At 46.5% G+C, this 21,228-nt stretch overlaps 1 protein-coding gene and 1 long non-coding RNA gene across 2 annotated transcripts in view; one reads left to right on the forward strand and one right to left on the reverse strand.

Moving 5' to 3' along the window:
• The window catches only part of LOC135975643 (uncharacterized), a 36,990-nt gene extending 17,723 nt beyond the window's left edge, over positions 1-19,267 (reverse strand). Inside the window, exon 1 of the long non-coding RNA XR_010592621.1 lies at positions 19,002-19,267. This is a non-coding gene — a long non-coding RNA (uncharacterized LOC135975643). The remainder of the gene's footprint in view (positions 1-19,001) is intronic.
• JPH3 (junctophilin 3) overlaps positions 1,730-21,228 on the forward strand; it is a 115,203-nt gene continuing 95,704 nt past the window's right edge. The window contains exon 1 of the mRNA XM_005292243.4: positions 1,730-3,108. Coding sequence (XP_005292300.2) covers positions 2,727-3,108 — 382 coding nt within the window. The 5' untranslated portion in view covers positions 1,730-2,726. The remainder of the gene's footprint in view (positions 3,109-21,228) is intronic.

Below are 21,228 nucleotides of genomic sequence, written 5' to 3' on the forward strand. Positions count from 1 at the left end.
GCCAAAAAACTGAAATTTTTTCCAGGTTCTGTGTTTTTGATGGAAACCCACAGAGTGTTGATGAAAATAGGCATTTTTCTTGTGAAAATTTCCGGTTTGCTGAACAAACATTTTCCATCAAAAAACTGATTCAATGGAAACTGTTCCATCTGCACTGGTTGCATCTCTTTCTCCAACCCTTTATCCAGTTAAGTTGCAAGTTCTTCGCTGCCGGGACTGTCTCTTGCTGTGTGTCTGTACAGTGCCCAACACAATGCGGCTTTGATCTTAGTTGAGGCCTCTAAATGCTACTCTAATACAAAGGAGTAACTTAGAATAATAATTAGGAATGAGAGGCTAAAGGTTACCAAATATATTCTTACAGACTAGAATGTAATACACATTAAAATATATTACTATACTGGATAGGGTGAAAAATTACTAATAGAGATGGACCCGAATGGGAATCCTACATCTGAAACCTCCCCAAGCTTGGGCAAATATAGACTCAGGTCTCAATTCAGCAATCCATCTCTGTTCAGCAAAGCACTTAAGCATTTACTTGTCTTTGAGCATGTGCCCCTAAGTCCTATGGATTTGAATGGGACTTAAGCACTTCCTTAAAGTTAAGCAGATGCTTACATTTTTTGCTGACCTGGGGCCTCAGATCTGAGTCCAGATCCAACCATCCTCTTGCCTCGAGTCCATCACTAATTATTAACAATAAATAAATAATTAATAATGCAGGAGTGGAAAGACTATGCAGTTCCCCAAGCATGTGGCTGGGAGACAACAAAATCGCAAACATTTTCTGAAGGAGGCTGATCTCCTCCCCCTGCCCCCCCCTCTCAGATTCTGCTTTGCCAGGCTCCAGCTCATGTGAATGATATTAAAAAAAATATTTTTTCTGAAATTCAAAGCCCCCCTTTTAATCCATGAAAATATAAACCTTGATCCTGCCAACACTTAAGCACATCTCTCCAGTGGGAATACTCAGGTACTTAAATTAAGCACATGCTTTTTCAGGATTGGAGCCTTATGTGGTCTGAATTCCCTGCTGCTGTGACTCCAGCTCCACTGAGCATGGTCTTGAGTAGCTCCAGTATGTTTATCGTTTTCTAGCCTGTAAGAATTCCACGAGTGCCTGTAGGATCCTGGTATGTGTTTGTGGCTGGCTCTTTGCTCTCTTGCACATTTTTGTGGGGCAAGGATGGTCGTGACGTAAAATGGGGGTTAGGAGTGAGACAACTTTAATGTGAATTGGACAGAAGGGCAGATGGTTTATTAATATAGTTCAGACTCTGGTGTCTGCATTAAACAATAACAACAACCAACAGCTAATGAATAATGTCTTTTTGCACCATCAGGGTGCTTGGCCCTGTATAAAAGGCAGTTTTTGCCCCAAGACTTTGCAGTGGGGGATTAACAACATGTGTGGCCCCATAACATTAAGAGAAATCGACTCGCCTTTATTTTAAACAGGGTCCAGAAGCACAGACTAGCCAGCAATTAAATCTGGGGAGGAGGGTAGGCGAGGAATGTAGAGGCAGCAACAAACAAATAAATAAATAAAGGAGACAAGCCCGGGTTTGTTTTTCCTCTAGGTTCTGTGCTGACAGATCCCAGCCTGCCATGAATAATCACCCTGCTGCAGGCTAACCCGGCGGCCTGTTTTGTCTGAGATAAGCCTGCTGTGTCCAAGGAGGTAGTGGGTTAAGCCTCTGGTGGGAGAGCTCTGTTCGGGGAGTCTCCACCTTACGCAGTTCCTGTCTCTTTAAATCCGGGCTGAGCATGGAACCGAGAGCCGCCCGCCTAGGATCTGTTCTCCTTAATAAGCAAGATTTATAACCACTAGGAAGACAGGAAGAAGGGAAGGGGGGACCGAAGGGAGAGAGGGGGAAGCAAGAGGACCCCTCTTTCCCTCCCCCCCCAGACTGGAGATACAAAAAAAGAGAACCCCCCCCGCTCCCTCCCTCCAGATCCTTCTCCCTCCGCCCCTCCACCCCATCCTTCACACTGCTGAGAGCATCTTTGCACCAAGATGCGGGACTTATTGCAAGCCCCGAGCGGAGGCCGAATGGAGTGAGGTTTGCTGGGGGGAGGAAGCAGAGCCGCTCAGTTGTTTTCTCGGGTGAGGGGTGTGTGTGTGTGTGTGTGTGTGCGCGCCTGTGTGAGCGAGAGACGGGGAGACACAGACACTGCATTGCTGCTGAGCCACGAGTCTCCACTATGCCGCTGCTGCCAGGGCTGGGGCGTGCGAGTCAATCTCAGCAGCGGGCAGCCCCAGGTGGAGGTCACAGCTGGGGGGCTGAGACCCTGGATTTCTTCTGAGTGGAGACAGGGATTATTTAAAAAAACAAAAACAACAACATTGGTGGCAGTTGGTCTCCCTCGCCCCCCCTTCTTCTCCCCCCTCCCCCCTTTATTTCCCTTTCCTGGGCTCTGCCTTGGATGATTTTTAGGTGGAGTCGTTTGCACCAAAACCCTATAGCTGCTGCTCTTCTTGCTGCTCTCCCCCCCCCCCGCCCTCTCCCCCTCCCTTTTTTTGGTGTGATACTGTTTCCACAGCAGAAGAAGAAGGGACTGATCCGGAGGATCCTCCTAGAGAATGAATAACCCCAAGACATTGACTTAAGCAGCACCCTGGAGCCGGTGCACGCTTCAGATTTGATTAAATAATCATTCCATTTTTTTTTGGCCGTTTTCTTTTTTCACCTTTTGGGGGATTTGCAAACCGAATTACATGCATGTCCAGTGGGGGAAGGTTTAATTTTGACGATGGAGGCTCCTACTGTGGAGGCTGGGAGGACGGAAAGGCTCACGGCCATGGAATCTGTACCGGCCCGAAGGGTCAAGGCGAGTATACAGGCTCCTGGAGTCACGGCTTTGAGGTGCTGGGGGTCTACACCTGGCCCAGTGGCAACACTTACCAGGGCACCTGGGCACAGGGCAAGCGCCATGGCATCGGTTTGGAGAGCAAGGGGAAGTGGGTGTACAAAGGAGAGTGGACTCATGGATTTAAGGGACGGTACGGGGTCCGCGAATGCAGTGGCAATGGGGCCAAATACGAAGGCACCTGGAGCAATGGATTACAGGATGGCTACGGGACAGAGACCTACTCAGATGGAGGTAGGTGATGCATTCGTATCTTCTGAGACGGATCATGCTGTGATAAAAGGAAATAAGAGGTTAGAAGAAATTTCCCCTGCCTCCCCCATAAGAGGGACCCTTTGTTTGGGCTGAACTTTTAGAGTTTGCAGCCTGCTAGTTGGGAGCGAGTGATGATCACACCAATTTCCTACAGGATACAGGAAACCAGCCCAGCATGGTATTATCCCAGCCATTTGACACAAGCTGCCCCCTATGTTCAATGGGGCTCTAAGCTTTTTCTCCCTACAGAGGACCAAAGCTTTTCAGAGGAGGGTATGGGAGGAAGAGGGATACAGATCTGAGGCAGAAGGCAGCGTAGCCAAGTTGAAAGGAGACAGGCCAAGTTGGATTCAGAGTCATGACTGCACCACCATAACCTGTAGGATCTCCACCAAGCCTCCAAAGCAGCCCTGGGTAGAATGGACATTGCATTGCTGCAAGCTCTTGTACAGATATTTGAAATTCTAGCTATAAGAAACAGATGGCAAATGCGCTCAGCAAGGGTCAGATCTTTACATCCACCTATCGCCTTCCTGTCCCCTCCAAACACAAATCTACACGTGATAATACCAGGCAAGAGACTTTAATTCAAACAGGATTCTTATGCTCCTATTTCACTACAGCTTAATGCATTTTGTAGGGGCTCAGAGGGATCGAAAGAGCTCTTCTCTCAACAAGGCTTAATAAAATGTTGAAGGGAAATGAGGATTAAATAAAAACAAGAAAACTCAGTGAGGGTGATCAAAAATTGTCAGACTAACAGGCTTTAAGGCCGAACAGCTGCATTTCTGCTGCAAGTGGCTGTATCATTCCATCTAATCTAACTGCCGCCATAAAAAGATTCAGGCCTATCTGTTAGAAGCCAATGGAATTAATGAGGCTGGCCTGTTTTTGTTGGGTGTGTGTCTATCAAAACTGGGCTTTCCAATGGTGTTCTTTTCCAGAACTCTTAGACTGAGATAGGTCTCATAAACATTGCAATTTTCGGTCTTCCTGGAAGCGGGGAAAAAGCTCTTCTTGTAAGACATGTCTCTGGAAAACAGAGCTCACTGCTTTGTGATGAGATAAGAAGGCAACATTCAATGTTACCTGAAACAGCTTTTAGTTTTTTTCAAAAAGAAGTGGAATGATCTATTTAAAAAGTAAAATTTTGCACTGTTAGGGTTTTCCCCCAAAAGAAAACACAATTGCAGCCTTCTGCTTCACATAGCTTGGAAACAATCAGGAGCCCATTTTAAATCTGTTTGGTTTGTAGGGTGACCAGACAGCAAGTGTGAAAAATTGGGACGGGGGTGGGGGATGGAGGTAATAGGAGTCTATATAAGAAAAAGACCCAAAAATTGGGACTGTCCCTATAAAATCAGGACATCTGGTCACCCTATTGGTTTGTGTTGTGAAGCAATCTTTAAATACTGACAGTCTTCTGTGCAGAGGTAATCTAGGTTTGGGAAATAATGATTTTTTTTCTTATGCTCTTGAAATGCTAGGACAGAATCTGTCCAGATCCTGTATGCGCCTGACCATAGTACTGCCTTTCTATGCCCCTCATGACATCTAGGCCCTGATAAACAACATTTTCAGTAGAGACAGACAGAAGTCAGGCTGTAAAAGTCTCAAACTACGCGGCTCCGTGAACTACATGTCATCAGACTGGCAGAGTGTGCATGCATGCATATGTACACGCAGTCACCAGCAATGCATGTCTGTGACTAACTGCAGCAGAACAGTTCTTTGAGAAGTGAGGGCACCAGACCCAAATTGGGGGCAGACTATGAGCAATTCATAGTTCTCAAGAACCTACCAGAAACGAAGCTTTCATCCCCATCTAGTCCGTGCTTGGGATTAAAAAAAAAAAATCTTATTTTAGGAAGGGTTAAGAAAATTGCTAGGGAAAAAAAAAAAAAAGGATGGCATCTGTAGCAAAGTTATTTCAATTATAAGGGTAGGGAAAAGGATGTGATAGATAACTACATAAAGTGGTACCTATGGTTAGGCCTGTAATTACCAAGAGAAAATACAAAGCACAAAATGTATATTCCAGTGTGACCTGGTTATGCTTTTCAAAGCACAGCTCATCATAACATCTCATTCTGATGCTCACCTGGGGATGACTGAACCCAATAGAAATCACACTTAGGTGAACTCTGCTCCAGGATCCCTGGGTACCAAGCAGCCCTGGTCCCTTCCTGAATGGTTGTCGCCACTCTGTCTGGGCAAAAAGGCCAGATCTGGGCATCTCCCGGCTTCCTGGCGCTAAATCTAAATGATCATTATGCATTTGGATAATTGGGTCCAGATGTGTGCGGTTATTATATTGAAAGAATAATTGTCTGGATATCATAAGAAAGAGGCAGCTATTGGAAATTATGTGCATCTCATTAATCTAGCCAAATTATTAGTTTAGTCACTTTCAGGTGTACTGCAATCATTGTCCCATCATCTATTGCTTGCCACCAATGCTAAACATCAGTCCCTTGCATTGTCTGATAAAATCAACTGGTGCTAACTGAGGGGTCACCAAATGGGAAGCAGGGGTTGAAAAGCAGGATGCTAGTGAATGAGGGGTTTTGACTCAAAATTTTACTTCTTCTTGAACAGTAGATAGAAAAGTAGCAAAGCATCAGCAAAGGTCTCAGAACTCCAGCGACCCCCGCCAGGGCTGACTTTGGGAAGCTGTATTTTGCATGGAATAATGCCCAAGTGTATTGTGCATTGAGCTTGGAGTTAGGATATGGCATGCAAAGAATTCAGTTTTGTTTCCACCAGCCACTCTTCCTGTCCTGCTCACAGACCTGTGTGTCTTCCCCCCCCCCCCCAACACACACGTTGTACTCACACCGGTCTCTCACACACATCCCCCGTATGCAGATCGCAGACTCTCACACCTCCCACAGACACACTCATCACCAGGCACATGCTCAGTCTTGCCACACATACCTCAGCCCCATACAGATGCTCAGTCTCCCTGACACATTCACTCAGACTACATAATTATGTCCCACAAACACAAAGAACCACATGCATGTAACATGTGCCCCCACCATGTGCATTGCAAACACACGCTTCTCCATATCACACTGACAGTTACATGCTCACACACCTGCTGCATATAGATACACTCACTTCCATGCATATCCCATGCACAGTCCCATAGATATAACTCCCACACAAACCATATTTTGCAAAGATATCACACCACAACTCCCCTGAATCCAAACCCTTCCTCCCCTCTAGCCTGGACTCCTACTTATGCCCATTCATAAACAGGCTTCAAATGACTGATTTACTGTTTGCTTTATGTGAAATTCTGATACTGGGCCTGATTTACCGCTGGGTTACTCCAGTTTTACGACAGTGTCACTTCACTGGAATTATACCACCATAAAACTGGATTAATGCAGAAGTGAATCAGATCTGCTGTTTATGGAGCTGCTGATCAGAAATCTTTTGAAGGCATTGGCCCTGATTCATCAAGGAACCTTACTGTAGGCACAACTTGAAGCAAGTGAATTGTCCCATTGAGTTCATTACTGAATTGAAACCTCAGTACAGCTTGGTTAAAATGTTAAACAATTTCTCCCAAGCCGAACTATGTGTGGGGGGAGGGGAGAAGGGAAAGAAATTATGAAAACACAATTCAAATAGAAAATAAAGTACTGCCACATAAATCCTTTAAAACCAAACACACACCCACCAACTAGCAGGAAAAGCTTTGTGTTTTGAAGCAGACTCTTTCTAGTTGCTAAAACAATGGTTACTAAGAGGTGGGGTTGGGGAAATTAATAAAATATCAAATTAATTGTTGCCAATCTCAGGCCTAAAAATGGCTACTGAAAAAAATAGCCTTAAAAGCTATTTTCTTTCCTACCCATCTCTATTTTAGCTGCTTTATATTTGGAAATGGAAGCAGCATTGGGTAAATACCTCCAAGAACCAGCACCCTCTTAAAATAGCTAAGTGATACAGTAGTGAGTAGGCCTGATTAATTCAAATTGTGAACATCAACCTCGCCAAACCTCAGGTGGAAAAAACCCACAGCTCCATCAATCTAGTCTCTGAAGACCGGCTTGTTTCTCTTTTCAGGACCTTGGAGAGAGACAGTAGCACAGTGCTGAATGGGCACATGTCTCCCCAAGCCCATGCTGAGAACATCTACTCCTCCATTCTTAGTGGGACACTTACAAAAGGGTCTATGTAGCTCTTCCAGGTCTCTCTTTAACAAGCCCCATACAAGCCAACAACCTGGGGGTGAATAGTTTGCATAAATCAAGTGAGCATTCTTTTAACTCCAGAGAACGTGCTCCATGATAAACTCAACGTAGGATGCTTCATGCAATAAGCAATGTTTCTCAGTGGATTCTCTCTCCATCTGTTATCATACCACAAACACTAGAGAAGGATACATGACCAAAAGAAGACCAAAGGCTAAATGCAAGAATGCTTCTGTGCTATACATAGGTGATTTTAGCAGGATTTATATAGGAGTCTGGTATTTGAAGTCTCGGGGCAAACATCTGAGGTTGTTTGGGCCCCAATAATTTGTATGTCTTATAAACCACTTACATCTACACAGCCATCCCAAACAAAAAAGGATCATCATAAATATCAGTCTTCCAAAGTTCTTGTCCACACACCTGGGGTGAATAATTTATTTGATGGATAAGTGAAATATCATTTGTATTTTCACTAGGCACGGGTGAGCAATTTGATTTTGCGCCTGGGCTAGCAAATTTTCATGACTGTTTTGGAAGACTGCCATAGAGGTGTAGAGTGTTTTGCAACCAGTAAGAAGAAAAAAAAAAGAGGGAGGTGTCTAATTGTCCTGGGGTTGGTCAGGCCTAGTGTTGGAGCCAGACTCAGGAGGCCAGGGCGGGGCTGGTGCAAGGTTGGAGGAGGACTAAGGCTTGGGGAGTCTGTTGCCACTATCAGGCAGGAATGAGTTCCAAGCCCCAGAGTGGTGTTGAGCAGACTGAGCTGCTGTTCCTCCTGTGAGGCTTATATACCTGGTCTGGGAGTCACAAGACCAATTCCTGGCTTTTGGATTGGCTGGAGCCTAGCACAGGAGTGACTCATCACCGCCCAAGGGGCAGCTTGGTTCAGTGGATGGGAGATGAGGCTTGAGATTGGGAGTCAGGAGGCCTGGGTTCCATACTTGACTCTGCATGTTTAGCCTGGCTTAAGACCCTTAACATCTCCATGACTCAGTTTCCTCATCTATGAAATGGAGATAGTGATGCTTGTAATGCTGATTTTGTCAAACGCTTTGAGATCTACAAACAAAAGATTTTACGTGTTGTTATAAGAAAATACAAAATACTCCTCCCCCCCAAAAGCCAGAGAAAGAAATTAAGTCCTTGCCCTGTAAATCCTATGAACTAAAGGTGTAAATGGGTACAGTAGAGATGGACTAGGAGTGTTGGGCCCACATTTACCTTGTATATCTACAAATGTAGGGCCAATTTCTGCTCTCAGTTACATCCATTCAAACCCTCCTGAAGTTAATGTAACAGAGAAGAGGATGTGCCCCATTTGCCTTAATATAGAGGCAGTCTGTCTTAAACTAACTCTTCATATTGCCATTAAGGGTGCTTGCAGAATCTAGTGTCTGTGTTGTATTGCTATTTGCATTGATGTTTTTCCACAGGTTTTCTTAATGCTGCAAGGAGCCAACCACCCACAAGGACAAATTTACATGAGAGCTGTTCATATCCTGGATGGCAGAAGTGCTATGGAAGTGTCAGCTCTCAAGTTATTTTGTTCCCATAAATGGCTTGTTGTAGCATTTTAAAAAGTCAGTGGGAAACAAACACAAATACTGAGTGTTCTTTAAATATTCAGGTTCCTACGGCATCCAAAGGCGAAGACCTAATTGATGCTAATAAGCTGATTTTAAAATAATTATTGTTAATTTCATTACAATGATAGCTTTATAAATAAAGCACCCAGCTGCCTAGAAGTTTACTGGGTATGGTACACGGTTAAAATACAATAATGATAATAAGTGAACAATAATTAAAACAGAACAGAAAAATGATCAAAATACTAAATGAGACATGTAACGTGTTACTTCATTCAAGGCACAGAGAGGTACTGAAGTAATAGGAGTCTGGCCCAGGTAATAAACAAACACGGTAACATAGGAATTTGCAGACAGGATCAGAGTAGCCCAGTGTCCTGTCTCTGACAAGTAGCCCCAGATGCTTCAGAGGAAGGTGTAAGAATCCTGCAAGAGGCAGACGTGGGATAATCTGCCCCACACAGAGACCAGGATGAGACCTAACCGTCAGAGACAGACTAGGGGCCTGAAGCACACTGTTTAATATTGCTTCCAAAATCTGTCATTGTTAAATTGTTTAACTCTGGATATTCTAAATATCCACAGAAGTATCCAATACCTTTTTGAATATTAATTATTATTATAGCAGAGACTGAAGCTTTTATTCAGAAGATCTCAGAGTCAGAGAGTCAGAGTTCAGGGCCGGAAGGATCCACCAGATCATCTGGTCTGATCTCCTGTATAGCACAGGCCACCACCCAGCACCCACACACTAAACCCAGCATCTGAAACTAGACTCAAGTATGACAGCCCACAGGAGACTAGACTATTGTGTGCCATAGGCAGAGAATGGGAAGGACAGAGGCACCTGAGACCCCTGCAACAGCAGGGAAATGATGTGAGATACACCTAGATAATCCTGGCAAGTGACCTGCACCCACATGCTGCAGAGGAAGGCAAAAATCAAACTCAAGATCACTGCCAATCTGACTTGTGGGGTCGGAAAGGAATCCCCCCCCCATATGGTGATTGGTTAGACTCCGTATGTGAGCAAGAACCAGCCAGCCAAGCACCCGAGAAAAAGAACGCGCAGCGTCAACTCACAATCCAATGACCCGTCTCTGGCCATTGCCATCCCTGATGCTTTGTGGAAGCAGGTTTTAAAAAAATTATGGCAACACCACAAGACATGCGGGGTGGGGGAAACCCTTGCTGACCCCTGCAGGAGCTCAGCTGGAACCCTGCAGCATGACCATTTTGGAACATAAGATAAAGTGCTTGGAAAATATTACCTCCATTTTACAGGGGTTGATGGAAACAGAGTCACTAAGATGTGGAATGAATTACCTAAGGTCACAGAGACCCCAGACTATAGTGGGACTACTCATGTTTCAGTGGTCCAGGATTGGCGCCATAATGAGCTAGTGTCAGAGTCAAGACTATAGCATAAAACTAGAAGGCAGGTTTCTTGTGCCATAATGACTAGGCCAGACCACCTCCCTGTCTGCAACATCAGGGCCAAGGAGTGTTGCCATCTCACACAGTATCACAGCTATTAGAAACAGAAAAAGACCTATTAGATCATTGAGCCTGTGCTCTTGCAAGGGCAAGAGACAGTCCCCTGACACGGAATGTATCAGATGTTAAATTGATGCTGCACCTGCTTCTTCTGAGTTTTGGCTGAGAGCAAGGAGGAGATTACAGGCATTTTAGAGAAGCTGGTACTCTCCTTTCCATGCTGCTTCCAAGTCCTTTTTATCAATTTCATTAAGTGGGTTTTATATTTTAAACACTAAAGTCCATTATTAACTGAGCTTCATCTAAAAGGACCTCATATGTTTACGTTAGGGCACATTTTCCAGCAGAATGTCAGGCCTGATCCTGCCTCATTTAAGTCAGTGGGAGCTTTGCCATTGTCCTCTAAGGGCCCAGCCCTGCTCCTATTGTACATATATCACTAGTGGGGCTTCATGGCTCCTTTTTTAGGAGGGACTTTTCACAAGGAGACCTGGAAACGGAACTTCCCTCTTACTCCTAGAGGTTATCCCTTCAAATCAGGGTCAAAGCACATGAGCACAGGGTGTTCTGCAGGTGCATAATGTTGCTTGAGCTACCACACCCAGTGCTGTACCCAGCCTGTGAATAAAGAGACCTTCGGTGTCCAGGGCTATCATCTGGCACCTCCCGCCAGCACCAAAACCTCACCCAAAAATAATCTACCATAGGAACAACTGAAATAGGCAGATTGGAACATCCTTATAAAGCAGCCTTGCCATTACTTGTTTATTGTGACTTGGTGTTTTTCCTCAAAGCCCCAACTTCTGGAATCATGTGAGATTCTCAGCTTCATTTGTTTTTTTCCCTAAAGTAAGTTTGTTGACCTTATGGTTGTAGAGAAACACTTGAAAAGGTGACCCTTAAAGGCTCAGAAACCAACAAAAAAGAACCCAATATTTATTATTTTTAAAAATGGTATGTTTTTTAATTCAATCTCATGATTTTTGGGGGGAGAGGGAGAAAGGAGGCAGGAACCCATCTCATGATTTTTCAATGTTTGGGGTTGGCATTACTGAGTAAACATTTATGTTCTGCTTTACCCTTCAGATAATTGAAGAAAAATATCAGAATGGTGTAAACACCAGGGAGGGAGAGGAATTATTCAGGATTGGATAATGGAACAATGGGAGGAAACTAAGAAAGAGGAAATGGTAACTGACTACTGTGGAAAAATAACACTTCCCTGACAGGTTTCAGAGTAGCAGCCGTGTTAGTCTGTATCCGCAAAAAGAACAGGAGTACTTGTGGCACCTTAGAGACTAACAAATTTATTAGAGCATAGGCTTTCATGGACTACAGCCCACTTCTTCAGATGCATACTTCCCTGACACAGATATATTAATGTGTAAAATTATTATTAGTTAATTGAATGCTGACATGCTTGGAATTGTATAAACCACAAAAATAAGGAGATGGAGCCTGTTCTGCAGCTGTCTCCAACGGAGTTATGCCAACTTACACCAGCTAAGAGTCTGGCTCAGTCCCGAAGAGCTTACAGCATAACAACGAGATGTAGATAAGATGAGACCCAGACGATAGCATCCACTTAGATGTGTGTGTGTTTATAGTGCCCATGCTGTGCTGGAGAGTGTATTACACTGAGGTGGGCTAGTGTGTACAAGAGCTGTGAGTCTCCGTTGGTGGAATTGAGCGGGGAGTGAGGGGTTTGATGCACTGGAATGAGAAAGTCAGTCCAGACCTGGGGGAGAGCATAAGAGAGGAGATGACGATGGAGAGGGATTCATAGATCCCAAGGCCAGAAGGGGCCACTGATCATCGACTCCAACCTCCTGCCTAGCCTCATTTCCAGTCTGAAAATGTCTAGTTTCAACTTCCAGCCACTGAATCCAGCAAGGATAAGCAGGAAGTTTTGAGGCTGGAAGCGGCGGTAGCTCCTGTCTCTTGGTTTATTTAAAGCTGGACCAAACTAAGCCTTAGCAAATGTGGACACACAGACAACAGTCCTGGGCACTGGCAAGGAGATGGACCAAGAGGGTCATTCTCATCCCTAGAGTCTAGGATTTTATTACTGTGCTTTCTCTCCCCAGCTACTCTTTCTGCTTCAGCCCTGGGCAGTAGGCGTAAATCAGGAGGTGGAAGGCCCAGATCCCGCAAAGGCATAAGGATGTGCTTAGCTTTAACACACATGAGTAGCCCCGTTCAGTTAAGCACGTACTTCAGTCTTCAGGACTGCCAACCCCAAAGTTAAAAATCACGAATCGCTCCTCCAACAATCATGGGATTGGCCCCAAAATAAGGAGTTAAAAAAATGGGATTGTGGGGTTTGGTCTGTCTTTTGATTGAACTCCCCCGCCCCATCCCCACATGGAGTGGTGCGCCAGTTGGTGTTGCAGCTCTCCTAAATGCACTGAGTGAGTCTGGTCCCCACTGCAGGATCTCGTGGCTGCCTGAGGGTGCAGAGGTCCCAGTTTATCCCCAAACATCTCATTAATTAATTCCCCTCCCCCCCGCCCCAGCACCACACACCCCTGCCCTTTCTCCAGCCCCAGCCATTCATTATTCAGCCTCTACATCAGTTCTAGGGAGGGGGAAGAGCTCTGCCTGTCTCCTGATTGGCTGCTCTTTCCCAGGAGGTAAGCAGGAGGGGATGGCAGACAATTGCTCCTTCCCCCACCCCCAGCAATGCTGAAATTAGTGGGAGCACTGGCACTTCTGGCCCTAATGCAGTGGTCCCCAAACTTTTCAGGGTTGGACCCCCCCTTACCCCATCCATGCTACCCCCTCTGCGAGCTGGGGCCAGGAGCAGGTCCAGAGCTTGAGGGAGGGGGAGACAGACAGGGGTAAGGGGGCTGAGGCTGGGGCCACAGCCGGGGCCAGAAGCCAAGCTGGGTGGCACCTCCTCCCCACCCCCATGAGGGTTGGCCCAGGCCCAAGCTGTGCCCTTCCAAATGGTCCTCCTCACCCCCTGGGGGGGGGGGCATGCCCCACAGTTTGGGGACCTCTGCAATACTGGTATAGAACACCTTTATTTTGATAGATCTGCATCCGTACTAAGAAGGAGTGTGCCAGTATAATTCAAGCAGTACCACTTTTGCATTTAGACAAGCCCTTAGCAACACGAGACTTTACTATAGTGAGCTCTATGAAAGCTTTGCTGCAAAGTGAGGTGAGATCACAGAGTTTTGAGGAGGATTATAGGGTTGGAGGATTAGCAGAGTGAGAATTAGCCAGATCCTACTATATTTTGTGAGAGAAGCATCTTAGAAATATTAAGGAGGCTGAATGCATTTTAATGCATTTAGCATTTTACACTCTAAAGCCCAATATGTTTTTTTGGTCCCCATCATGCAGACAGGTCCGTGAGGGTTCACCCACATAGCTCTGATTGTAGGGCCGTTGCTTTGCTTTGGTAGGAAGCATGGATTGGAGCATGCATGTGTGACGAAGTAGGAATGTTCTTAATGTTTTCTCTGAATACTGGGTGGGTGCCTCAGTTTCCCCTATGCAGTTCTTAAGTATCTAGGTGGTGGGATAAGGGGGTGTGTGATTGTTCCAGAGCCCTAGAGGGCCAGTGTGATGGTGTCTGCACAGAGAATGGCCGACACCCTGTCTCCTGGCAACTGATGGCCTGGGCCCCTCCCCTGCAAAGGTGCCAACTGAAGGTGGAGAACAAAGATCAGGTGACCTCCTGGCCTGGGAAAGAGACAAAGGCCAAAGGAGGGACTGGAGAGTTTCAGATTGGAGCTGGCTGGGGAAACGGAGGGAGCCCCAAGGCTGGGGTCTAAGCTCCCTGTCCGCCCCCCCCGCCCCCAAGATGGACCTGACTGAGGGGGTCCTGTTGTCTGTATCTACAAGCTCTGTTTTGGACTGTGTTCCTGTCATCTAATAAACCTTCTGTTTTACTGGCTGGCTGAGAGTCATGGTGAATCACAGGAAGTGAGGGGTGCCAGGCCCTGATTCCCCCACACTCTGTGACAGCACATGAGCTCCGCCCAGAGCAGTCACTCTATTCCTGGGGACAGTTATGGGTCTTCTTTCTGCAAGCTGCCTAACTCAGTCAATTCCCACTAGCTTCACATGGAGTTTCCCACAACTGAGCAATCCCATGCTGTCAACCCTAAGCCTTCAACAATCATTGCAAACCCCAAGTCAGGCCCCCAGAATTATGAGATTGGCTTTAAAATCATGAGATTTCCCCTCCCCCCCTAAATAGACTTTATTCAGGGGGATCATTTTCCTCCAGCTTTGCTCTGCATAGAGGGCTAGAGATTTCCTTTTATAAAATGAAAGCTGAGATTCTCATGACTCCAGGAACGGAGACTTTAAGAAGCGCAGCAACTCACCAGAGCTAGCAACCACACTTTTTTTTTTTTTAAGTTATTCTCCTCTAAACACTGGCTGGAAGAGGAAGTGGCTAATGAAACAAACAAGATTCATGGAGGAGGATGGGATACAGATATAGGGTTAGTGGGGTGGGCAGAAAGGCTAAGAATGTATTTCTATTTTATAGTACACAGTGGCGAGAAAATTGAGTTTTTGCCTCTCAAAGCATGTAGCCTAAATGCCTTAGAAGCCATTGTCAGGCATGATCTAAAATGTATACATTAGTTTGCAGGGATTCCTCCATCACAGACGTGAGCCTAGCTAAATTTGTGTGTCATTTTCTGGTGTGGCTTCTGCCAAATATTCCTGGGGGGAAATATACCCAACCTGGTTAGCAGCTTAATAGCATTATGTGTTGGGGAATCTCTTCCCAACTGTGGCCATATTTAGTGTAATCTAGTCATGGTCTGAACATCTATAATCTAATGCAGGGCTGGGAGGAGGTTAGTCTGCAGCTGGCTCCATGTCTACTTGGCATTGCATACGCTGTACTGCCACTGAACCTCATCCAGTGCCTCAAGCATCACTTGTGGCTCTTCCTAGACCTCTATGTGACTCCAGTGACGGGCTTAGGTCACCATTTTAGGCGGAGCTCTGCAACCCTCCTTAGCTGTCCATGTGGTGTTAGCCGTGGGCAGTTCAGAAGCATCCTGTTAGTCCTAGGTTGCAGCTACTTGCCTGTTTATTGCAGGGCAGGTGCTCCCCACTGGTAGAATTTGCAGTGCAGTTTCAGGTACTGGAGTGACTGCTCCCTAAGTGGATCTATCAGCAGAACGATCAAAGATCTGTGTGTCAAATCAACAGCTGTGGTTGGTGCAGATATTGGGCAGAAGGTACAAGCAATTGACTGGTGTCATTTTCTCACTTTTTAGAATGGTGTCAAGTATCAGGGGGTAGCCACCCAGAGGGGAGGCAAGTGGGGCAATTTGCCCCAGGCCCCCATGAGAGTTTTTCGGGGGCCCTGGAGCCGGGTCCTTCACTTGCTCCGGGGGCCCCGGAAAATTCTTGCGGGGCCCGGGCCCCCAGAGCTTCGGCGGCAGTTCGGTGGCGGGGAGTCCTTCCGCTCCGGGACCTGCTGCCGAATTGCCCTGAAGACCCGTGGGGGGGGGGGGCTTACGCCCTGGGACCCGCCACCAAAGTGCCGGGTCTTCGGCGGCAATTCGGCGGCGGGGGCCCCCTGCTGCCGAAGACCCCAGGCCCCCTGAATCCTCTGGGCTGCCCTGCCGTGTTAGTCTGTATCCACAAAAACAACAAGGAGTCCGGTGGCACCTTAAAGACTAACAGATTTATTTGGGCATAAGCTTTCGGGGGTAAAAAAAAAAAACTCCTTTCACCCCCGAAAGCTTATGCCCAAATAAATCTGTTAGTCTTTAAGGCTCCATCAGGCGCCTTGTTGTTTTCACTTTTTAGAGTGGAGCAAAGCCCCCTGTGCCTTGAAGGCAGAAGTGACACTGGGCAACTCTTCTTGGGTTTAAATGACAGTGGTGGGATGCCCTGACCACAAGGGGAAGGGTGCCCCTGGGGGCAGACGGCAGCTTAAACACACAAGCCAAAATACACCCCCCCCCCCCCCCCCACACACACACACAGATGGATGGAGCATCAGGGTATTTGTGGCCACTTGACGCTTTCTGCTTCTGGTATACTCACATGTGTATATGTGCACATACATGCATGAGTAATTACATGTATGTGTGTATGACTATGAAGACAATTAAAAAACTATCCAAAGTAGACAACGTTTAAAATGCTCCCCCTCTCCTCTGGCACCTTGGTCAGCAGCGTTAGCAGAGACCGGACCCGGTGGGAGGATGTGGTGATTGAACTACCCCTTTTGCCTGTAGGGCGATCGCTGAGTCAGCGCTGAGACACTGGTGCTCAGGATGTGGAGTGAGGGACCCTCATTCTGCCACTGCCCATGTTGTCCTTGTTCTCTGGGGCTGTCTAGGAGTTGACTCACCGCTGGTGCACCCCCTCAGGGCTGGAGGTGGCCGGCTTTCCTTCGCTAGCATCCCCGGCTGACAGCTGCTCCTGCCCTGCGATTCTCTGCTTGTGACTCACCTCTCTAGCCAGGTCACATTCAGTCTCCCCGCCCCCCCCCCCCCCCTTCTGGAGCAAACAAAGAGCCCAATGAAGTCAATTCAAGCAAACTTAACTCTTCACCCCTACTCGGACTCACTCCTCCTGGGCTCCGCAGGGTGGTTGTTCTGCTGTTGTGCAGAGGGATGCCTCCCAGGGCTTGCTTCCTGGCAGCCTGGCGCCAAACTCAACAGTTCTCTCTCCCCTTGTGTCGGCGTGTTTCCACACCACCCTTTCCAGTAGCTGGTGAGGGAACCCAGGCCCTTCTTCTTCTCTGGGCTCCAGTCCATGGACCCTATGGCAGGCAGATAAGCTCTGCTCTCTCATATGCTTTGCTGCTTTCCTAGCGTGGCCTTCCTTCAGGCCTTTACCAACAGCCCCTCCCTGGACTTCCTGGACTTCTGCCCCCTGTAGGCTGTCTCCACTCTAGTCACCAGAGAGCTAGAAGAGTTTTTCCCCTTTCCCTGCTGACTTCTCCTCTGAGCTTCCTACCTTTATGGTAACCACCCAGCACCTCCCTGGCCTAAGCTTCATCTTCATTCGGGCCTGGCCCACCCCCCAGGTGCAACCAGGAACACTCATTCCTCGATCTCCCGTCAGCTCTTTCATTACACACCCTGTCACTAGCTTCTTTTTAAAAAAGGTCTCACCACCTGCTTGCAAGCAGGTTGGGAAACTCTGGGCCTGGTTTCCCTCTCCCTGACACTGCTTTTGGCCTGGAGAAGTTCTATCACCTTCTGGATTCACGCCTCCATGAGTAAGAGAAGAATCAGCCCAAGCGTTTCCCCACCAGTGATGAGCAAAGGCATCTATTGGGATGTTTGAATTGTACGTTAAAATAGAGACAATGCTCAAGAAAGCTGTTGGGCTGGCGCCACGGGAGAGCAGGGGCCTGTATTTAGCCACAGCCTGGGTAGCAGCCGTGCAACCTTAGTCCCACTGCCATCTGCTCTGGAGGAGCCACTTTCAAGGGCGAGAAGGGAATACAATCTCCATGGCTCGGTCATTCCTTGACCACTCTGCTGCCAATACAGAGACCAATTAATGCCAATTATAAATAACGAGGGTGGGTTCTGTAACAGGGCCACCTAACCACCACCACCTGAGCTAAGACCTCCCAGCTCATCTCACATAAGTCACCCAACCATCAGCGAGTAATGATTTCTGTTTACGGTCAGCCTGAGCTGAATTTGAACTAATGAATGAGGGGCAAAAGGCTCTGGGTCCTGAAACTGGACCATGCAGTCTCCTTTTTCCTCTCACACTTCGGTTTCCTTGGGACATATTTTCTGAGATGCTAAATATGCTTTTTAAACAACCTGCATGAATATTACTATAGATAGAGAGGCCCAGGCCCCTCTGATATTGAATTGCTGGCAAGGGATATCTGTACAACATGCGTTCTTGTGTCATAATTCAGAAGATCTCTTAGAAGAAGATATGGCAGAGAAATCTGCCTAATTATTGTAATTAGAGTCCTTTAATTAGTGTACTACAGAATCTACAGATAAGAGAGAAGGTGAACTCACCAGAAGGATTAATAATGAGAAACTAGCAACTTGCAAGGTACAAGTCATTCCATTTCGTTTTGCAAACTGGACAGGCGGTTTGGACCATTCAGACCTAATTGCAAAGCCCCACTAAGTGCAAACAGTCAGCTGTCCACATTTTGGATTGCTGCCTTGGTCGGATATAGTCCTCATACCATGCAAATCTGGATACACTTTAAAGAATGCATGGAACAACAAAGAAACTGAGGTTTTGAAGCCTGCCACTCACCACCTCTGCAAAAGGCCAAGTACCTGTATCTATCTGTCCATCTATTTTAGGCAACCCCAAAAACAGCCAGTATTGTAGTACTTTGCACAGATATAGCTTTGTTAACCTGGCCTGTACTGTAATAGTGTAGGCCTTCCCGACACCCCCTCATGGCCTGGGGTGGCACTACAGCACCCTGCCTCCATTTCCCCTTGTCTCAGAGCCACTTGAGAACTCCATACAGTCCAAAAGCTATGTGACAAAATTCCCCAGCTAGGGTTCTACTTTATTACATCCAAAAAACCCTTAAAATCTCCTCCCCCCACCCCAACTTTCAGTTAGACCCAGTTCCTCCTACCTCAGGATCTGTTGTTCTCCATCAGCTCTCCTCACCAAGAAACACCACAGTCCTTCTCCTCTGGGCTGTGCAAATCCCCACGGCACCCTACTCTTAGAAGGGAACTGTCACCCCATTCTCAGGCTGGGCCCAACCCCTCCTCCCTAATCAACTATCTCTTCCTGCTCTCTGATAGCTGGGGAACAGACCAGGCCTGATCTCTCACTGCATCTGCTCCTGGCTGTCCCCTCTTTCCTGCAGCTCTTTATGGGAAACACCTATCCCCCCTTCTCAGCATCATCTAAATAGTGAACAGGGCTGGCTGGCCCCAGGTCCTTAAAGGGGCAGGCCACCCTATTACATGCACTAAAAAACAACTGCACTTAACTGGGGGTTGTTTTTATTTATTTCTTCAACTCAATTTGTGTAACACAGGGAAGGAATATTTTTCTAAATGCATGATTCTTTTGACCTGACAGTGTCAGAACAACAACACTTAGCACTCGGATGCCACTCTGCAGCCATACACTTCAAAGCACTTTACCAGGGTATCTATCTCCATTTTACAGATCTGGAGACTGTGGCAGAGCTAGGCTGAGGACCTTTGAGGGCAAGTGCAAACCAATCAGAGTGTTTTATTACTATATGAGTGTTTCAGACTCGATCCCTGGAAGGGGCGGAACATGCTGGCCTCAATCCAGGACAAGCATTTATATGCTGAAAGTTAAGCATGCATGTAAGTAGTCCCATGTGCTTAAAGTACAGCATGCACTTAAGTGCTCTACTCGCCGGATCAAGGCCAGAGAGCTCAGCAACTTGCAAGCGCTCAGAGATATTTGATGAGCCCGTTTCATAGAAGGAAAAATTTGATGGAAGAAAGGTTCAGCCATTCAAAAAAACCCTGATCTCTTTTGTCCCTCTGATGGTGTAGACAAGAAGTGCCAGATTTTATAGTCAAATAAATGACACTGCATTTGGTGAATGAAATCCACAAGAACTGTGTATGCGGCGGGATAAAGGCTGGTTCTAAACGTTTGATTGGTTAAATAGATAAGTAATGCTAGTGCATCAATTTAATGTGCCAGATCTGGCATTTTGCTCTTATACGCTCTGTAACAGGGGTAGGCAACCTATGGCACGCGTGCCGAAGGCAGCACGCGAGCTGATTTTCAGTGGCACTCACACTGCCTAGGTCCTGGCCACTGGTCCGGGGGGGCTCTGCATTTTAATTTAAGTTTAAATGAAGCTTCTTAAACATTTTAAAAACCTTATTTACTTTACATACAACAATAGTTTAGTTACATATTATAGACTTATAGAAAGAGACCTTCTAAAAACATTCAAATATATTACTGGCACGCGAAACCTTCAATCAGAGTGAATAAATGAAGACTCGGCACACCACTTCTGAAAGGTTGCCGACCCCAGCTCTATAATAAAGAACCTTCTGGGCGCTGTTTATTTATTTGAAACTCAGGCTCGCTGGGATATCCTCCTGGGAGTAAGAACTTGTTTTTGCGAGTTTCCCAGGGGATGCCATTCATACGATCTTACTCCAGTACAAAACAAACAATAGAAAGCAGGCCACTCAACCTGAAGTAGCAAACGGCAACACTGAACAGTCATCGCTGCATTGCACGTCACATGGCTACAGCTACATTCATGTGCTGAGTATGGTATCAGTTATTATAAATAAGTCTGACACGTCTCGTCATCGTGGGGGAGGGGAGGGATGCATATTTTGGAATAGTTGAACCTCTTTTCCAAAATGCTCTCCCTCTCTTGTTTTCCAATTGATAAATGGGCCTAGAGTACATCTCTTGACACTCATTTATAGGAATTAAATCAATTGAATAACTTCTTTCAAACTGTGCCTCAGATTTTTAAAATGGTACACGTGATACGGAGCTTGTCATTTACACGTGTAGTTCCTATCAATGTGTGCACAGCCATGGGAATATTTTTGGCTAGTTAGATATTCAACTTCCCCTGCACCTTCCCCATATGTTGTCTGGTTATATGCTAAGCTCTTTGGGGTGGGCATCTTGGGCCACAATTTTAAAGGTATGGGAATTTAGGTGCTTTCAAAAATCCCACTAGGCACCTAACTGCATCTTTAGGTACCTAAATACCTTTGAAAATCTGGCCCCCTGTCTTCATATCTGCCTGTAAACTGCTTAGTGCATAGTGGGCATTATACCAATAATAAGTGCCCCAGTTGGAACGTAGCCAGGGCTTTTAACATCCC

This window comes from Chrysemys picta, chromosome 14 (assembly GCF_011386835.1).
Source record: "Chrysemys picta bellii isolate R12L10 chromosome 14, ASM1138683v2, whole genome shotgun sequence".
NCBI lineage: Eukaryota > Metazoa > Chordata > Testudines > Emydidae > Chrysemys > Chrysemys picta.